At 33.9% G+C, this 16,536-nt stretch overlaps 1 protein-coding gene across 4 annotated transcripts; it reads right to left on the reverse strand.

Annotated features, from left to right (window-relative positions):
• Window positions 1-416: 416 nt before the first annotated feature.
• LOC114298906 (DNA-directed RNA polymerase V subunit 7) lies at window positions 417-7,490 on the reverse strand. Of its 4 annotated transcripts, none has more exons than XM_028243560.2 (3): window positions 7,338-7,475; window positions 2,241-2,343; window positions 417-1,158 (listed from the first exon to the last, which is right to left on the reverse strand). In XM_028243560.2, the coding sequence occupies exon 3, from the start codon at window positions 1,145-1,147 to the stop codon at window positions 608-610; it is 540 nt and encodes a 179-aa protein (XP_028099361.1). In that variant the 5' UTR covers window positions 1,148-1,158; window positions 2,241-2,343; window positions 7,338-7,475; the 3' UTR covers window positions 417-607. The 4 variants fall into 4 exon arrangements, 2 of the variants coding, with proteins under 2 accessions (XP_028099361.1, XP_028099364.1); XR_014335096.1 differs by lacking the exon at window positions 417-1,158 and adding an exon at window positions 1,737-2,093 and having other exon boundaries at window positions 7,338-7,490; XR_014335097.1 differs by lacking the exon at window positions 417-1,158 and adding an exon at window positions 2,017-2,118.
• Between the last annotated feature and the right edge of the window lie 9,046 nt (window positions 7,491-16,536).

Below are 16,536 nucleotides of genomic sequence, written 5' to 3' on the forward strand. Positions count from 1 at the left end.
TATCTCTTCCACCCGTCACCTGTCCCATCTCTTAGCGGCTTCCCTCTAAGGAGTATACTAGATATATAAACTGCATTTTGGTCCTCAAAAAGATTTCAAGACTACAGAGAACCGACCAAAGAACCAATCACATAAAGCATGGGTAGAACAATCTAAGTAAAACTGTATCTTTTATAATGAATTCCACTATCTGATGTTTTATGTAATTGGTTCTAAAATCATTCTTGTGTTATAGACTAGTTGTTTCCATAAATTCATAATTTAAACACAACTTAAAAATTCCCGTGAGAGGCTGGAGAATGGATGCAGAGACCATCCTAAAGTGATGCTCAAGTTAATGAATGAAACATAATGATAAATAACACAGCAGTAAATGCTTTGGCTATTGCTAATACCAAGTTACCAACCACATAAGATTTGTAAACAGCCCACAAATCACCTTTTATAAGAAGCAGCTCAAAACTTAAAAAGGCTTAAGATGTGCGAAAACCATTTTGAATAACACTTCACAACAAAAGACTAGTCATCATCAGTTTAAGCTGTCAAACATGTTTTTACATTGCCAAACGAGATAAGAAGCAGTGACTCAAGTAATGAGAAGCTTCACCTAAGAAACAGGTCCAACAGGTCCAAGAAAGTCGCCCTCCAAGCTTACCACTGCTTGAAAATCCTTCTCGGCCTCTATATACTTTGTCCCAATGACAATGAAGCGCACTGCCACCTCTTTCTCGATTCTGGACATCTTGTCATTCATGAAGATGGGATTTTCCCCAGGGACATACCGATAATCGCGCATTTTCTGATTCGAGAGGTAGATATTCTCAACGGGCCCACATCTCAAGAACACACCATGCTTCAAGATCTTGTGAACAACCCCTTCTAAGATCTCGCCCCTGTGAAGCTTGAAAGTGATGCAGCTGAAAAGTACAGGAAAGAGTACATCACCCGAATGCTGCCTAACTCTTCCTTCCCCAATGTTGTCAAGAGTGGTTAGTGCAAGAAAATAACCGAGCTCTTTTGTTGCCTTCTTCGTTGAAAAGTCATCTAAGAGGCGAATTATTATAGACTTTTGGAGCATAAGTCCTTTGGTGTCGAGGCTTTCAGCGGGAATTACGACGTTCCAAGGCAGCTGCACCTTTAGAAACATCCTTACAGTTTCTGCTAGTCAAGATAAACAATAGAAGAATGTAACTCCTAGTAAATGTCCTACTATTTTCTGTAGTAAATATATCCCACAAACAAGATTCTAATATCATTTTGCTGAAAAATAATGGGAAAATTGTACTTCAGTGCATGTTTTTAAATAAATAAAAAATTACAAATCGGTGGTAACTTTATCAAATTATCAACTTCAAATTAAAGTTATAAACTTTTACATGAATTTGTAAATATTTTGTGAAGACACCACTGATTTGCAATTTTCCCAAAAATAATCTTCCAACTCTGGAAATAAAAGCACCTAATGAGCTGCTTAGGATTGTTTTTGAATCCAATAACAAAAGCTTAGAAAAACCATGTACGACTTACAATTCCAGCCTGCTTGGTGCCCTCTCTCAGGTTTAATTTTTATTTTTTTTTTTTTTAAATGACAATTTAACGCATGAAAGAAGTCGTTAAGTTTTGACTCTTAGCTAAGAAGCACAGGTATGGCTGGGGTAAAGCTAATTTTTATTTTTTTAATTTTAAATTTATACCTAAACATTCAACATACAAATTAAATTCAATAACATAATTAAAAAGAGAAATTACCACCCAAAAAAAAAAAAAAAGTAAATCATACGACCTCTTTTAATGTCATTATTACATAGAAATAGAACAGAAGAAACTAGAAAAGAGAGTTTAATGCCAAAAACAAGCTAAACAAAAATAAAAGAGGAAACAAAAATCTGGAAAAAAAAATGAAAAAAGAAAAATCTGGACAGAACAAAGAGAGTTTAATTGTTCTTCGTTTGCTGCCAAGGAGTAGTACAAAAATCTGGAAAAAAAATGAAAAAAGAGGAAACAGAAATCTGGACAGAACAGAAAAAAATCTGGACAGAACAGAAACCTGGAAAAAAAAAAATGAAAAATGATGTATCTTCGTTCTTCGTTTGCTGCAAAGAAACAGGAAAAAAAAATCTGGAAAAAAAAAATGAAAGAAGTGGAAGAATCGAAGAACAAAGAGATCGAAGATGGACAGAACAAAGAAAAGGAAGAAGAATCGAAGAAGAAGAGTAGGAAGAATCGAAGATGAACTTTACCGGAATGTGATCTTTGAAGGAGAGAATCGATCAGCACCTTCAATTAAACCTCTTCAATAGCTTCGATGGAGTTCTTCAGACTCTTGGGAGTCTCTCTGTGTTTCTGGAAAGAGAGAGACAATCGAATAGTAAGTTGAAGCTTGATGTGTTACGGTTCTTTCCTTTTTCTCCTATTGACAATATATGTTATCCTGGACAGTTGTTCATCATAACTAGCTAGTTATATACTTCCTCCACTAAAGAAACTGAGGGAAGTAGGAATAAATCTTTTGGACCTCTAAATTTAGTGAATTGTGGCAAAAAATGCAACAAATTTCAAGGCATCTATTCGGAAGTATAACTTGGTAGGTATTAGGGGAGAAATTCTTTCAGTTTCAGATTTTGAAGCCTGATTCTTATATTTGTACAATTTCACACGTGTTCTAGTATATTTCCTTTGGTTCATATAATACATTTGTGAGGTTAAAGAACTGAGATTCAAGGTAGATTTAGACATCTTGAGCCATGACCACTAAAAAAATGAAACTGAATTGATGGTTAAAAACTCAGAATAATCAATGGAAATAAGGAATTACTTATCATCTGTCTAACAAAGGATACATGCACCCATTCTGCTCCTTTTGATACCCACCCTTAAATTGATTGACCCTCTACCTATTAGGGACATTGATTTAAAAATTTGAGGAAACATCTTGCTTCATTTTCCTCAAATTTTTTATGCTTGTAGAGCACCCACTCAATCTCCTTTTCCTTTACAAATTACAATTGTCTTCAACAAAAAGTTGTCTTGTGCTCTCTCTAAAGCCCAACAACAATAAAAGTAAGAGTAAAATGCCGGAAAAACATGTAACACATGCATCATGGCTTCAAGTATTGGCATCAGACTCTATACCGCTGAGCATCAATTATATGAAAAGATATGCCCATAGGTAATGTTTGATTCACAACACTAATAGTGAAGTATTAATAATCCTATTAAATTAGTGTGGTATTAACTATCTCATCTCTACCCCATTACTAATAATCCTACAAATTTGTTCGATTAATTATCCATTGGATTAATAATCCTAAACCAAAATGTCAAAACAAACATAGGATGATTGGGCCCACGGATTAATAATTCCAATCTCATGCTTTAATCCTTCTAATCAAACATGCCAATAAGTTATAAACAATATCCTTTCCTTTTACTATTGTCTTTTTTTTAAAACATGTGTTAGACTCTCTCTTTGGCCCAACAATCCAAGGACCATGAAAATGGGGGATGAAAGTAACAATGTTACAAAAAACATACGACACATACACAATGGTTTCAAATAGTGGCATCAACCTCAATTTGAGAATTACAAACAAACTCGGGATTAAAAAAGAACATATGGTTTAAGGTAGTTGTACACAAAATATTAACAAAAACAAACAGATAAAAATTTACCCCCCAAAAAAATTGAACTATTGCATTTTTAAAAATTGGGTTTACATCTATAAATACACATTATACACAAGGATAGGATTTTCAATACACCCACTTGGAGAAAAGGGATATATCATGTATGTCACCAATCCTCAGTATGTAAGGTTGTTGGAAAATAATATGATTTTTTAGCAACTTTAATTTGAAATTAAAGTGGAACTCAACCGCCGGTTGAAGTGGGTCTGAGTAGTTTTGTATTCTCTCAAGTGAGATGATTACAATATAAAATGATGGGCCGAAACCATTAAATTGTGAATAAGAATTGTATCATAAAGTGGGCATCAATAAAAGTTGAGCTTAAATTTGGACTTAGTCTTCGTTTGGATTGGGCCTAGGCTTGTGCTTATATATGTGCTGGGTTTAGTCTTAGTCTTAGACTTAGACTTGCACTTAAACTTAATCTTGAGTTTGGACTAAGCTATGTTGTGTTGGGCTTAGCATGTGCATGTGTTTGAGAATTGGGTTTGGATCTGGTTGTAACTCAACATTAGTATCCATTGTGTGCCCCATCTAGTAGGTTTATTCAAACATCATTATATACATATTATTTGTATATATTAAGCACATGGGAGGTTTAAACCTTTGTAACTCTCATTTTTTTATGATGGAGTTGATGACCATATTAGTGACCATAGATTTTGAACCTTTGTAACTCTAACCCTAATGACTACAGTTGATGGCCTTAGTTAATGACATTTGATAGCCCTATTGATGTATAACCTTCATGGTTCGGGATTCCTCTGCTTGTATAAATAAAGGCCTTTCTCCTCCAAATAGGAAGGATAATTTTGGAGAGATTTTTTATGAAAAATGGAGATGGTGTTTGGAGATAAAAAGTATGAGATGTTTTTTTCCCCCAAGAAAATTTTTCCTATCTTCTTTTGCTAACCCCTTCTTTGGTTCTTGTTAGAAAGAGCGCAACCATTGTCAAGTTCGCTAAAGCTATTCAAAAGGTCCTTCTACATTAACTAGTTTCGACCGTCGTATCTTGAAAGACAGACGCCAGCATACCTCCAACATCCATCGAGAGGTGGTGAATCTATTTTAAGGAAACTGTCAAGTGCAGACTTCGATTTGTTTCTTTTCTTATCACTTGTTCTTATTTTTTCAAAAATTTAGTTTACAAAGATGAGTTCTAATCTTTAGTTATCCATGTTAATAATTTGTTCTATTAGTAATGTAATCTAATTCATTTTTGTATTTTTAGTTGTGTATTCTATTTTGTATTTCATTCTTTAAATATAAAAAATAAAAATAAAAAATTTGTTTTGTCATTTCTATTTAATTTATTTTATATATTTTTCTTATATTATTATGGAAAAATACCAACAAAGGCCTGTTAACTTGAGTTGTGTATATATTCATATGTATTGTGTAGATAGAACAGCTAAACAAACAAGCAAACTTTGAAGGCCCTCAATACTTGGACAAATTTCCAGTCCTAAGAGCATCAACAGCAGCTTAGCTAAAAGTTCATTTTCACTACTTTAGAGAGCATCAAGCAACAAAAGCAGCTCCAACAGCCTCGGCAGAAGCTTGCTACTTTGACAAATGCTACAGTAACTCACTGAAGTTGACAAGTTACTGTACACAAAGCTAATTCATTTTTTATTAGTTTCAAGTCTCCTCTATCTCTCTCTCAAGCTTTGTTCTGCACTTGTAGTGTTTCAAAAAATAAATAAATAAAAAGAAAAATATTTTAAGGGTTCATGGTTAATGTAGAGAGCATTGTTAGAATATATATTGAAAAAGTGACTAACTAAAATAGAAAAATGAGATTTTGGGTAGCTATTGAAGCTAACATTGCTACAGATGCTCTAGCATCTCATCAAATTACCTTTTGAACCATCACAACAAATTAATGTGATTTAGTCATAAGACCCTAATGACTACAGATTACGTTTTAAACCTTTTAAACCTTTGTAACTCTCATTTTTTTATGATGGAGTTGATGACCATATTAGTGACCATAGATTTTGAACCTTTGTAACTCTAACCCTAATGACTACAGTTGATGGCTTTGGTTAATGACATTTGGTAGCCCTATTGATGTATAACCTTCATGGTTCGGGATTCCCCTACTCCTCCAAATAGGAAGAATAATTTTGGAGAGATTTTTTATGGAAAATGGAGATGGTGTTTGGAGATAAAAAGTAGGAGATGTTTTTTTCCCCCAAGAAAATTTTTCCTATCTTCTTTTGCTAGCGTCTTCTTTGGTTCTTGTTAGAAAGAGTGCAACCATTGTCAAGTTTGCTAAAGCTATTCAGAAGGTCCTTCTACATTAACTAGTTTCGACCATCGTATCTTGAAAGACAGACGCCAGCATACCTCCAACATCCATCGGGAGGTGGTGAATCTATTTTAAGGAAACTGTCAAGTGCAAACTTCGATTTGTTTCTTTTCTTATCATTTGTTCTTATTTTTTCAAAAATTTAGTTTACAAAGATGAGTTCTAATCTTTAGTTATCCATGTTAATAATTTGTTCTATTAGTAATATAATCTAATTCATTTCTGTATTTTTAGTTGTGTATTCTATTTTGTATTTCATTCTTTAAATATAAAAAATAAAAATAAAAAATTTGTTTTGTCATTGCTATTTAATTTATTTTATATATTTTTCTTGTATTATTATGGAAAAATACCAACAAAGGCTTGTTAACTTGAGTTGTGTATATATTCATATGTATTGTGTAGATAGAACAGCTAAACAAACAAGCAAACTTTGAAGGCCCTCAATACTCGGACCAAATTTCCAGTCCTAAGAGCATCAACAGCAGCTTAGCTAAAAGTTCATTTTCACTACTTTAGAGAGCATCAAGCAACAAAAGCAGCTCCAACAGCCTCGGCAGAAGCTTGCTACTTTGACAAATGCTACAGTAACTCACTGAAGTTGACAAGTTACTGTACACAAAGGTAATTCATTTTTTATTAGTTTCAAGTCTCCTCTATCTCTCTCTCAAGCTTTGTTCTGCACTTGTAGTGTTTCAAAAAATAAATGAATAAAAAGAAAAATATTTTAAGGGTTCATGGTTAATGTAGAGAGCATTGTTAGAATATATATTGAAAAAGTGACTAACTAAAATAGAAAAATGAGATTTTGGGTAGCTATTGAAGCTAACATTGCTACAGATGCTCTAACATCTCATCAAATTACCTTTTAAACCATCACAACAAATAGATGTGATTTAGTCATAAGACCCTAAAAACCCCCAAATTTCTAAAACCCTAAAAGGCAATAACAAAAAGATTGCAACCATGGCCTTGAAAAAGGTTCAAAACCAAACCCTAAAACCAAAAACGAAAGAAACAAAGAAGATTGAGGGCATTAATATGCAACTTTGCTAGCAATCCAAAACCTCAAAAATATTACAAAAGCACAAACACGAAAGCCAACATATCAATACTCACAACTTTTGAACTGTACATTAAGATTTACAACAAGAAAAACATAGAACCCGAAGAACATTTCCCCAATTAAAACAATAAAGACCCAACTACAGATTCAAGAAAGAACCAAAAAAAAAAAAAGGCAGTAGTAAATATTGATTTTACTTGACTATTTTTCACAATGTGCATTACATTTAAGGATATCACAATGAAAAGAAAGTGGGTTTTGATGGAAGACCTGATCAGAAGAAGAATCGTCCGGGTGGTCTTGGTCTGCTGCTTGTTTCGTGATTCCAGGTTACTAGTAAGAGAGTGATTCTACGCGATTGTGAGCGAGAATCGAAAAGAGATGGGGAGAGAGAGAGAGAGAGAGAGGGGGTAATAGGAATGTATTTATGTATTTATAATTTGGACGGTCTTGCTGGGCAGCATTGGGCCTTGATTCGGGTCCATTTTCATAATTTAAATGGTTTAATATATAAAATTTGTTAATTATATTATTTTTATAAAAAATTATTTTGATTAGATATTAATAGTTACTTGATTATATTTTTGTTATAATTTATTTTGAAAATCATAATTGTCGTCAATAGAAATGTGATCCGATCAAGTAACTATTCAGTTTGTTTGCTTTGAGTTTTTTGAATTAAATTTTTTGAAAGCTCAGTTTTTTGGTTTTCGTATTTTTTTGTTTTTAGTGAATATTTTTAAAATTTTAAACATTTTTTTTATTTTTTTAGACGCACCTTACTTAGATGTATCTAAAAAGTAAAAAAATTGTGAAAAAATATTTTAAAATTTTAATAAATACATAAAAATATGAAAAATGTACTGAATTCTCGTATTTTTTTTATATTTTTTGTAAAAATTCACAATTTTTTTACTTTTTAGGTATATTTATGTTAGGTATGTCTAAAAAGTAAAAAAATTACTTAAAATATTAAAAAAATTCAGTAAAAACAAAAAAACATGAAAAAAAAGAAAGTAGAATTTTTTGAAAAGTATTTTTGAAAAAACACAACCAGGCATAGTGATTGGTATCCGTTTAAGGTGATTTTTTATAAAGATAATATACTCAACGAGTTCTATACATTGAACGATTTGAGTTATTGAAATGGACTTGGATTAGAGCCCACCACGGCACAACAGATCTGTCCAATTCAATGACGGACTGAAGAAGTGCCATTTCTTATAATTTATTCAAAAAATAAAAACTCAAAATTTGACTTTAATAACAAATCAAACCTAATTTTTTAATTTTTTTTTTTAAAAATGATTACCTAAAAGTCCAATTTGGTGAGGTTGTGCTATGATAAATCTCATGTAATTATAATTAGGAAAATTTAGGCAAAACTCTTCCATTAGACCTTTGTTTGTGAAAATACAGCTTAATTTATTTTGTTTCATAAATCCCCTAAAAAAGATACGCACAATTAAGTAAAAAAAAAATAAAGAATATTGTTAGAGTTATATGTTATTATGAACCAAAGTAATCTGCTACTGTGAGACAAAATAACATGTTATTGTTTACATCAATTTTGAAGGTAATAAATTTTTTTTTAAGAATTTTATAGTCAATATAGATTATATTTGATAGATCTTGATGAGAGAATTCTAAAAATATTAATTTTATTAAAAAAAAAAGACATGTAGATTAAAATTTATATTATTTTAAAATTTAATATTTTAGTAATAGTGGTATGTGTTAAACTTTTTAAGAAAAAAACTTTGTGATTATTCCTAATGCATTAAAGTTTTATTATGAGAGGATTTTGACCAAATCCCCCAAAATTTTATTCCAAGAAATCTTTCTTTTCTAACTATTTTTGTTGTTACATGATTTTGCTCCCAATTAAAAATAAAAAAAAATAAAAATAAAAAAAAAAAAAAACGAACACACAAACAAATTACACTAATGGTTACTATAGTTTAGGTGTTGTGTCACTTTGGTCCTTAACCTTTTAATTGTAATCCGTTTAATCTTAAATTTTGAATCTTGCTCCAAATAAAGATAATTGATTATAATGTTGCTTCATTTCAAGGGCAAAATCGTTAATTTGATAAAATATAAACTAGTTTGACAAAAATAAATGTCAACAAATTATTTTTGGATTTTTAAAAATTATTTCTACTGACCAAGATAAAATTATATAAAAATGATAAATCTTTTACATTTTTAATTTTTTTTTTACCAAATTAATTTTTAGTATGTATTTGTATGATGATCATGTAATGGGTGTTTTTTTTTTATGATTATCATGTAATAGATTGTTGTATTTGTTGTTAAAAGATAGTTTTTGGATAGTTATTAGGCTTTTAATGTGTAATCAACATGTTTAATATATGAAATATTTTTAATTTTGAATTTTTTTTATTTAATGGATTGATTTAATAATGACATCAAAATTATCACCATATTTTACTTTTGAAAAAATAAAAACTAATTTAATGAAAATAAATATAAAAAAAATATTTTAAAAATTTATTCACCTTGCTTGTTTCCACTTTTCAAAAAACACTTTTCAGAAAATTCTACTTTCTTATTTTTTGTATTTTTTTGTTTTTACTGAATTTTTTTAATATTTTAAGCAATTTTTTTACTTTTTAGACACACCTAACATAAATACACCTAAAAAGTAAAAAAATTGTAAAAAAATCTTTTAAAAATTAACTAAATATCAAAAATACAAAAATTCAGCACATTTTTTGTATTTTTATGTATTTATTAATTTTTTAAAATATTTTTTTACAAATTTTTTACTTTTTTAGATACATCTAAGTAAGGTGCATCTAAAAAAGTAAAAAAATGTTTAAAATTTAAAAAATATTCACTAAAAATAAAAATAAAAAAACACGAAAACCAAAAAAGTCAGTTTTTAATAAACTTAATCCAGAAAACTCATACTAAATGCACTGATTTCTACTCTCCCAAAAGATAAAATTATATAAAAGTAATATGTTTTTAATTTTTTTCACCAATTTAATTTTTAATTTCTTAGAAAAAATTTCTTAAAATAGATTCTGAAAAATAAACCAAATATAACTTTATAATCAATAAAGTTTTAACATTATTCATTAAAAAAGAAAGTCATTACATTTCAAACAACATACAAATTAAGGGAAATTTTATTTTCATACACCAAGTTTCCTTACTCCACACACTTGATGAATTTTTTCATAATTACAATTTTATCCTTTAACAAAATTACTATCTCACCCACCACCATCTCACCCACACATCTCACAATTTCTCCATGCACATCTCACCCCAATATTGCCTCCGAGTTGCCTTGTAGAGAGAGTCAAATGATGTCAACTTCAGACCCATCTATCCCAGTCAGCATGAACGATGAAAAGAACAATGTTTCTTTTAATTCAATTCATGGAATGTTATTGTAGTTAAGCTCTCTTCTGGAAAACAATTGTAAGAATCTCACTGATTTTGCTAAGAAAGATCAGATAATCGGGGACTTGCTCCAAGTTCTTGTGATGTGTTCATGCATTGAAAGACCCAGATTGTGCCCTTGCCTAACCATCAATTGCTACTTCTTAAAGGTGCTAGATAACATGCTCGGTTTTACAAGAGCATGCCATATAAGCAAAAATATGCGACCGGTGATGATCGCGATGAAAGTGATGGTGACGAGCGATGATCGCGATGCAGGTGACGACAGCGCGAGGGGCTATGTGAGAATGGCTAAGAGGCTAGGAAGGGGCGGTGGTTGATGTCGTCACTGCCGCCATCGTCGGTAGCTGGTGTAGTTAGAGTTAAGGTTTTTGCAGTGAGAAATAATGAAAGGAGAGGATGTGCACAAAGAAAGTGAAGATATATTTGGAATGTGAAGTGTGTAAACTGAGATAAAGAAGTAAAAATCAAATTACTAAATGTGTGGATTGAGAAAAGATGTACATAGAAATAATTTGGTGTGTGGAAATAGAAATTCTCACAAATTAACCAATACAAAATAAGTTGTATCACAATTTTACCCTTGAAATGGACCATTTGCAAAAGAAACATCTTTGATTATCCTTATTTTGAATAAAATTCAAAATTCAGGATTATATATAGGGTGATTCTACTTACATTACTAGTTTACCTCTTTACACCTTCCATATGAGGTTTTTTTTTTTTTCAATTTTATCTATGTGTGAAATTACCTTTAAGGACAAAACACTAAAACTAAATATATTTTATTATCTCCTTACACCCCTTGGTCTTCCATCCCTACTTTTCTTTTTCCTTATTTTTTTTCTTTTCTCTTACACTTTTGTTGTTCAAAAAGTGAGAATCATAGTATTTTGATCACTAAAGAAAGCAATGGATGAAGAAACGGTGGTGAAGAACAATCAAAAAAGTAAAATGGTGAGTTTTTTTATTTAACTGGTAGGTTTTTGTTTCGTTTTTCTGGACTGGTATTCGAATTTCGTTCGGGGGTTCGAAATCAAACAAAATAAAATAGTCCGACATTACATTGTCGAACAAAAAATATAAGTCTGGTAACCAGCTACTGAATAAATGATACATTTTCGATAACCCCAAACCAATTTTTTTTAATTTATTCGGCTTCTCATTACCATGTATTTTCAGTTTTATTTTATTTTATTTTATTTTATTTTATTTTTTTGCCTGGAAGGATTATACTTATACTCATTGCAACAACGTAAATACTGTAATTTTAGTGGACTCTGGTCATAAATTCATTACAGACGAGGTTTGTTAAGTTTTTTTTATGAATACAATTTTTTCTTATTTTTAATTTGTATTGAGTTGTATTAATAATTTGACGTATAAATGTATTTATTATCTTTAGATTTTTTATAGTCGTGGAACATTAATTAAATGGGCTTCTAACGTCCGGAAGAAGACTGGATTTGTCATTATTATAAAGACATCAGATATGGGAGGCAATGGCAGAAAATCAAGACTTACACTTGCTTGTAAAAGAAGTGGTTACTATAGAGACAATAGGAAGATCAAGAGGGAACGATTGAGGTTGACAGGTTCTAAAAAGTATGGATGTCTATTTCTATTACAGGGGGAAAAATTATCTACAAATTACCAAGATGAATATTCGTACACTTGATGAATATTCAAGTATGGATGTCTACTTTATGAATATTCGTACACTTGATGTTTTTATGAATAATTTTATGAATATTTTTTATGTATGATTTTATGAATGAGTGTTTGATTTATGATTTTTTTTTTACGAATGCTTTAAGGAAAAAGTAAATATTTCAATGTATAGCGACGATGGCTTAGACAACTCTATTGTAATTTGGCAACATAACACTAAAATAATCTTATTTGTATAACATTGTATCACTGAATATGCACTTCACAAGTGGCCCAAATTAATTTATTGTTATCATCTAATTCGACGGTAATATAATGCTGGAAAAAAAATTTTGTCCGGTTACATGGCACTGGAGTAATTCAAATTGTGTGGGTGAAAATCTGACCACACTGCCCGTTTAGTGATCAGCTGGAGAGCACAAGCAGAACAGATGGCTAAAGTAACCTGAAACAGAAAGAAAAAACTCCGGCGGTGGTTCTTCCACCCGGGGGCACTCCGACGATCAAGTCAGTATATCTCTCAAAAATAATCAAGTACTAAATTGAATACTCAAAGTATAAGTTACATACCTTAGACCCATGGGGGTGCCTCTCTTTTATAATATACTCAATCCAAGTCCCACTAGAAGTATGACTTCTATGGATTCTAGTTCACTGTTTACTCTGGACTCTTTTAAGTGATATAGATAAACTCCTTGAGAGTTTTATCCTTATCTTGGTTCAATCCCCTGTGTGCCTTAGGACTCTTGCCCATATCTCGGATTCCGATATCTTCGGGGATGACCTCGGCTTCTCCGAGATTACCTCGGCTTAACTACCAGGGTACGTGGCACCTCGGCTGACACGTCGGCGTCACCATGCCACGTGTTGGTATACAGAAAATATATCCCCACAACTGCCCCCTAGGTTCTATTACCTCGGCATTCTGAGGTGATGGAACCTATTCCGAAATTTTATCGCTTCTTTCCTGAGTAATGGCTCAAAAAACTATTTTGTCAAGTTTATCTACTTTCAGCCGACATGTTCTCTTCGGAGAACAAGGCTTTGATCGTATTCTCCCATGCGCATGAGCTGTCATGCATCTCTAACTGTTTCTCTTACGTGTTTCGTCTTTATTGGAGCATGTTAGTGACGCGCCTGCAGCTGTCTGTTCATTTCGTCTGCGCCGTCTGACGCGTGCGTTACCCTAGGCGTAATGATTGCCCTAATTTTGCCGCCGTTTCATATTTTTGACAAAACTTTTCTTTTGCCTCTATCTTTTCTTCACTTTTGCATTCCATCTTCTCGCTCCTTCTCTCTCTAAAAAGCTCATTCTTCTTTGAATCTGCCATTGCCTCATTCTTTCTTCTGGAACTGCTCTTAATTCTTGCAAAAGCCCTCTTTGCTGTTGCAATCAATTTCTGAGTTCGGCGAGCACAGCCTTGGCTTCATTTGTCCTGGTAAGATCTTCTTCTTTAATTTTTCCATTCTCTTTATGTGCTTTTGTCTGTCTGTTGCCATTACTGATCTTGTTCGAGGTCTTGGATTTATTTGTATCTTGAATTTGTGGCTTTTACCTTGAACTTCTATGCTTTTTCATCATTCTCTTTGCCGTTGTCCTTGATTTTTTCTGTATTTCTATTGTTTCTGAGAACTATACCTCTGTTCTTGAATCTGAAACTTCATCTTTGTTTTCTCTTTTTTGTATCTGCCCCAGATCTGTGCCCTAGATTTTTATCTTCATACCTTATAGATTTGGGATTTGTCTGTAGAACCCTTAATCTTTTAGGGAAACCTGAAAAACGCCCACCTTCTAAAACATATTCCTCTTAGTTTAAGCCAACATAATGGGTATGTGGAGGCATAGGGTGAATACCCCAACAAAACTTGAATACTTTAGACAAGAATTCTCTATCCCAGCCGATGTTCATCTTAAATTGGCTGGGGATAATGATACCATCGTGCCCACAGATCATACAATGCCCTTTCCAATAGTTGCTTTTACCGAATGTGGACTTCGGCTTCCACTCGATCCCCTTTTTCGTCAAGTTCTCCATTTCTATAAGCTGAACCCTATGCAACTTACTATCAACTCCTATAGGGTAATTAACGGTATTATTGCCTTAGCTAGGCAAGAAAACCTTAGAATCACCCTAGCCGACCTTCAATATTGTTATACCATGTGCCCTCTCAATCTGAAGGATAGGGGTTTTGTCTATTACCTTAAGCCGAGATCCACTCAGTACAAAATTATAGCCGACCTCCCAGACTCCAACAAGGGGGCTGGAGATGATTTTCTCATTGCTTCTGGAAATTGGGAATTTGGCCCAGATGAAGATGTCCACCTCTACCCTCTTCCTCGAACACTTACAGAGGGCAAGAGTAAGAGCCCTGAGTCAACACTTAGTTGTTTTTACTTAAGACTTTAATACTTTATTTCTGACGTCTGTTTCTTTGCAGATCTTCATCAGCCACCGAAAAATTTTCGCCAATCCTTCTTCCCAGGAACAGATCTGAAAACACTTCTTGGCCTCCCAATCCATAAACGAAAAGCCCCAGTATTACTAAACTTCATCCCTACATACAAATCCACCTTACCCGACGTCCCAAGAAAAAGGAAAAAGAGCCTTTCTCCACCTACAGCCACAACCTTAACTGCTTCTACATCCCGAACAGATCAAGAATCCACATCTGACCCAGCCGATCTTTCATCAACTTCGGCCCCCTACTTAATACCAATTCCAGAACGTAAACGCCGAAGAAAGCTTGTAAAAACAGCCGAAATGGTTCGTCCAAGGCCTGTCGTCCAAGATCTTCTTGCCGACATTCCAACTGACGCCGAAGCCGCACCAACGCAAACAGTGCTTCCACCCAAACCAAAGAGGGTAAAAAAGGCTCAGCCTAAGGCCAAGGCTACAGATGCCGAGGCTGAGGATGCTCTGCCGATTTCGAAGCTAGCTGAAAGCAAAAAATCAGCCTCTACTTCAGCCAAAAGGTCTGCTGAGGGCCAACCCTCAGGGTCTACACAAACAAAGAGGCCAAGGTCATCGTCTGCGACGACCTCGGCTTCGAAGAAGCCCGACGTCCCCTGGGCCCCTGATCTATCCCTGGAGGACAGGCCTATCATGGCTAGTGAAAGTGCTGATGATATCAACGTTGCTGTCGCCCTTAGCACTGCTCTTCTTCTACCAAATGACTTGGAGCGAAATGCCAAGTTTAGTGAGTATGAAAATTACGCTCTGATGCTCCAACACTCTGCTCAAGTAAGTATTTCTGTCTGTACTTGTGATTCTTTCTTCCGTTCTTCACTGAGAGTACTGTCTCACATTTCTGTTCTTTTTGCAGGCCATTCAGCATGCCCACTCTTTTTCCATGCAAGCCTTTGAAAATCGTCAAAGGTTGGTTGATATGAAGAGGGAAGCATCTTCTATGAAGAGAGAGATCAGGTCTCTTGAAGCAAAAATGAAAAAATTGGAGGATCAAGCCGAGGCTGCAACTAAGGTTCAAACTCTAGCTCTTGAGAAGGCCGAGGCTGCTGAGGCCGTTAAAAAGGTTGCTGAGGCCGAGAAAAGAGAGGCCGAGGTTCAGAAGGCCCAAGCGGAGAAAGAACTACAGCAAGCTTTGGCCACCAAAGAGGCCGAAATCAAAGAGGCCGATGAAAAGGCCTATGCTCAAGGTATGGCCGACGTTGCAGAAGACTACAAGCTTCAAGTCAGGCAGGCATGCAACAGGGGATTTTCCCTTGGTTGGATGTCCTTGATAAAGAAGCTTGACCTTCCTGTTGACTCGCCATTGCGTCAGGCCGACGCTATTCCGTTACCATTTCCTCCACCTCCTCCTGAAGGTGAATCAGAGTCCGAGGCCGAGGAGGAAGATGAAGAAAAAGATGATGGTGAGGCCTTGGTGAGAAAACCCAAGAATGCTGCCGAAGTCAAGTCCCCTCCTCCCGCTGAGCTGGTTATGGACTTAACTCAAGATGAGGGGGGTGATGATGCTGAGGAAGTGCCCAGGGAGTCTGTTCAAGGGTATCTATCATCTGACCTCCTTCTGACTGAAAGAAGTCTTGACACAACATTGGCAGAGATAGATGCCGAAATACAAGCGGAGAAAGTGGCCGAGGAGATTCCACCTGAATCGTCCGAGGTCCCCGTTCCTGCAGTGGCTGATACTGAAGAATCTTGAAAATGTTTTTTGTACTTTTATTCCTTCTTTTTTCTGTACTTTGCACTTTGTACTTTCTGGGTAATGCAGAACTCTTTCTTTTGGCCGACGTGGCTTCTTCAATATGTAACTGCAACAGTTCTTTCTTTGAATGTTTCAATCTTGTGATATATAGTCTTGTGCTTAGAAAATTTTTGCATATTTCCTCATGTTGCTTTCT

The sequence above is a fragment of the Camellia sinensis genome, chromosome 7, assembly GCF_055761805.1.
Source record: "Camellia sinensis isolate YWXY chromosome 7, ASM5576180v1, whole genome shotgun sequence".
In the NCBI taxonomy this organism is placed as follows: Eukaryota; Viridiplantae; Streptophyta; class Magnoliopsida; order Ericales; family Theaceae; genus Camellia; species Camellia sinensis.

What these genes read in the sequence shown, in the direction of transcription:
- LOC114298906 (XM_028243563.2), bottom strand. Translation starts at nt 1,147, where the DNA reads ATGTTTCTAAAGGTGCAGCTGCCTTGGAACGTCGTAATTCCCGCTGAA.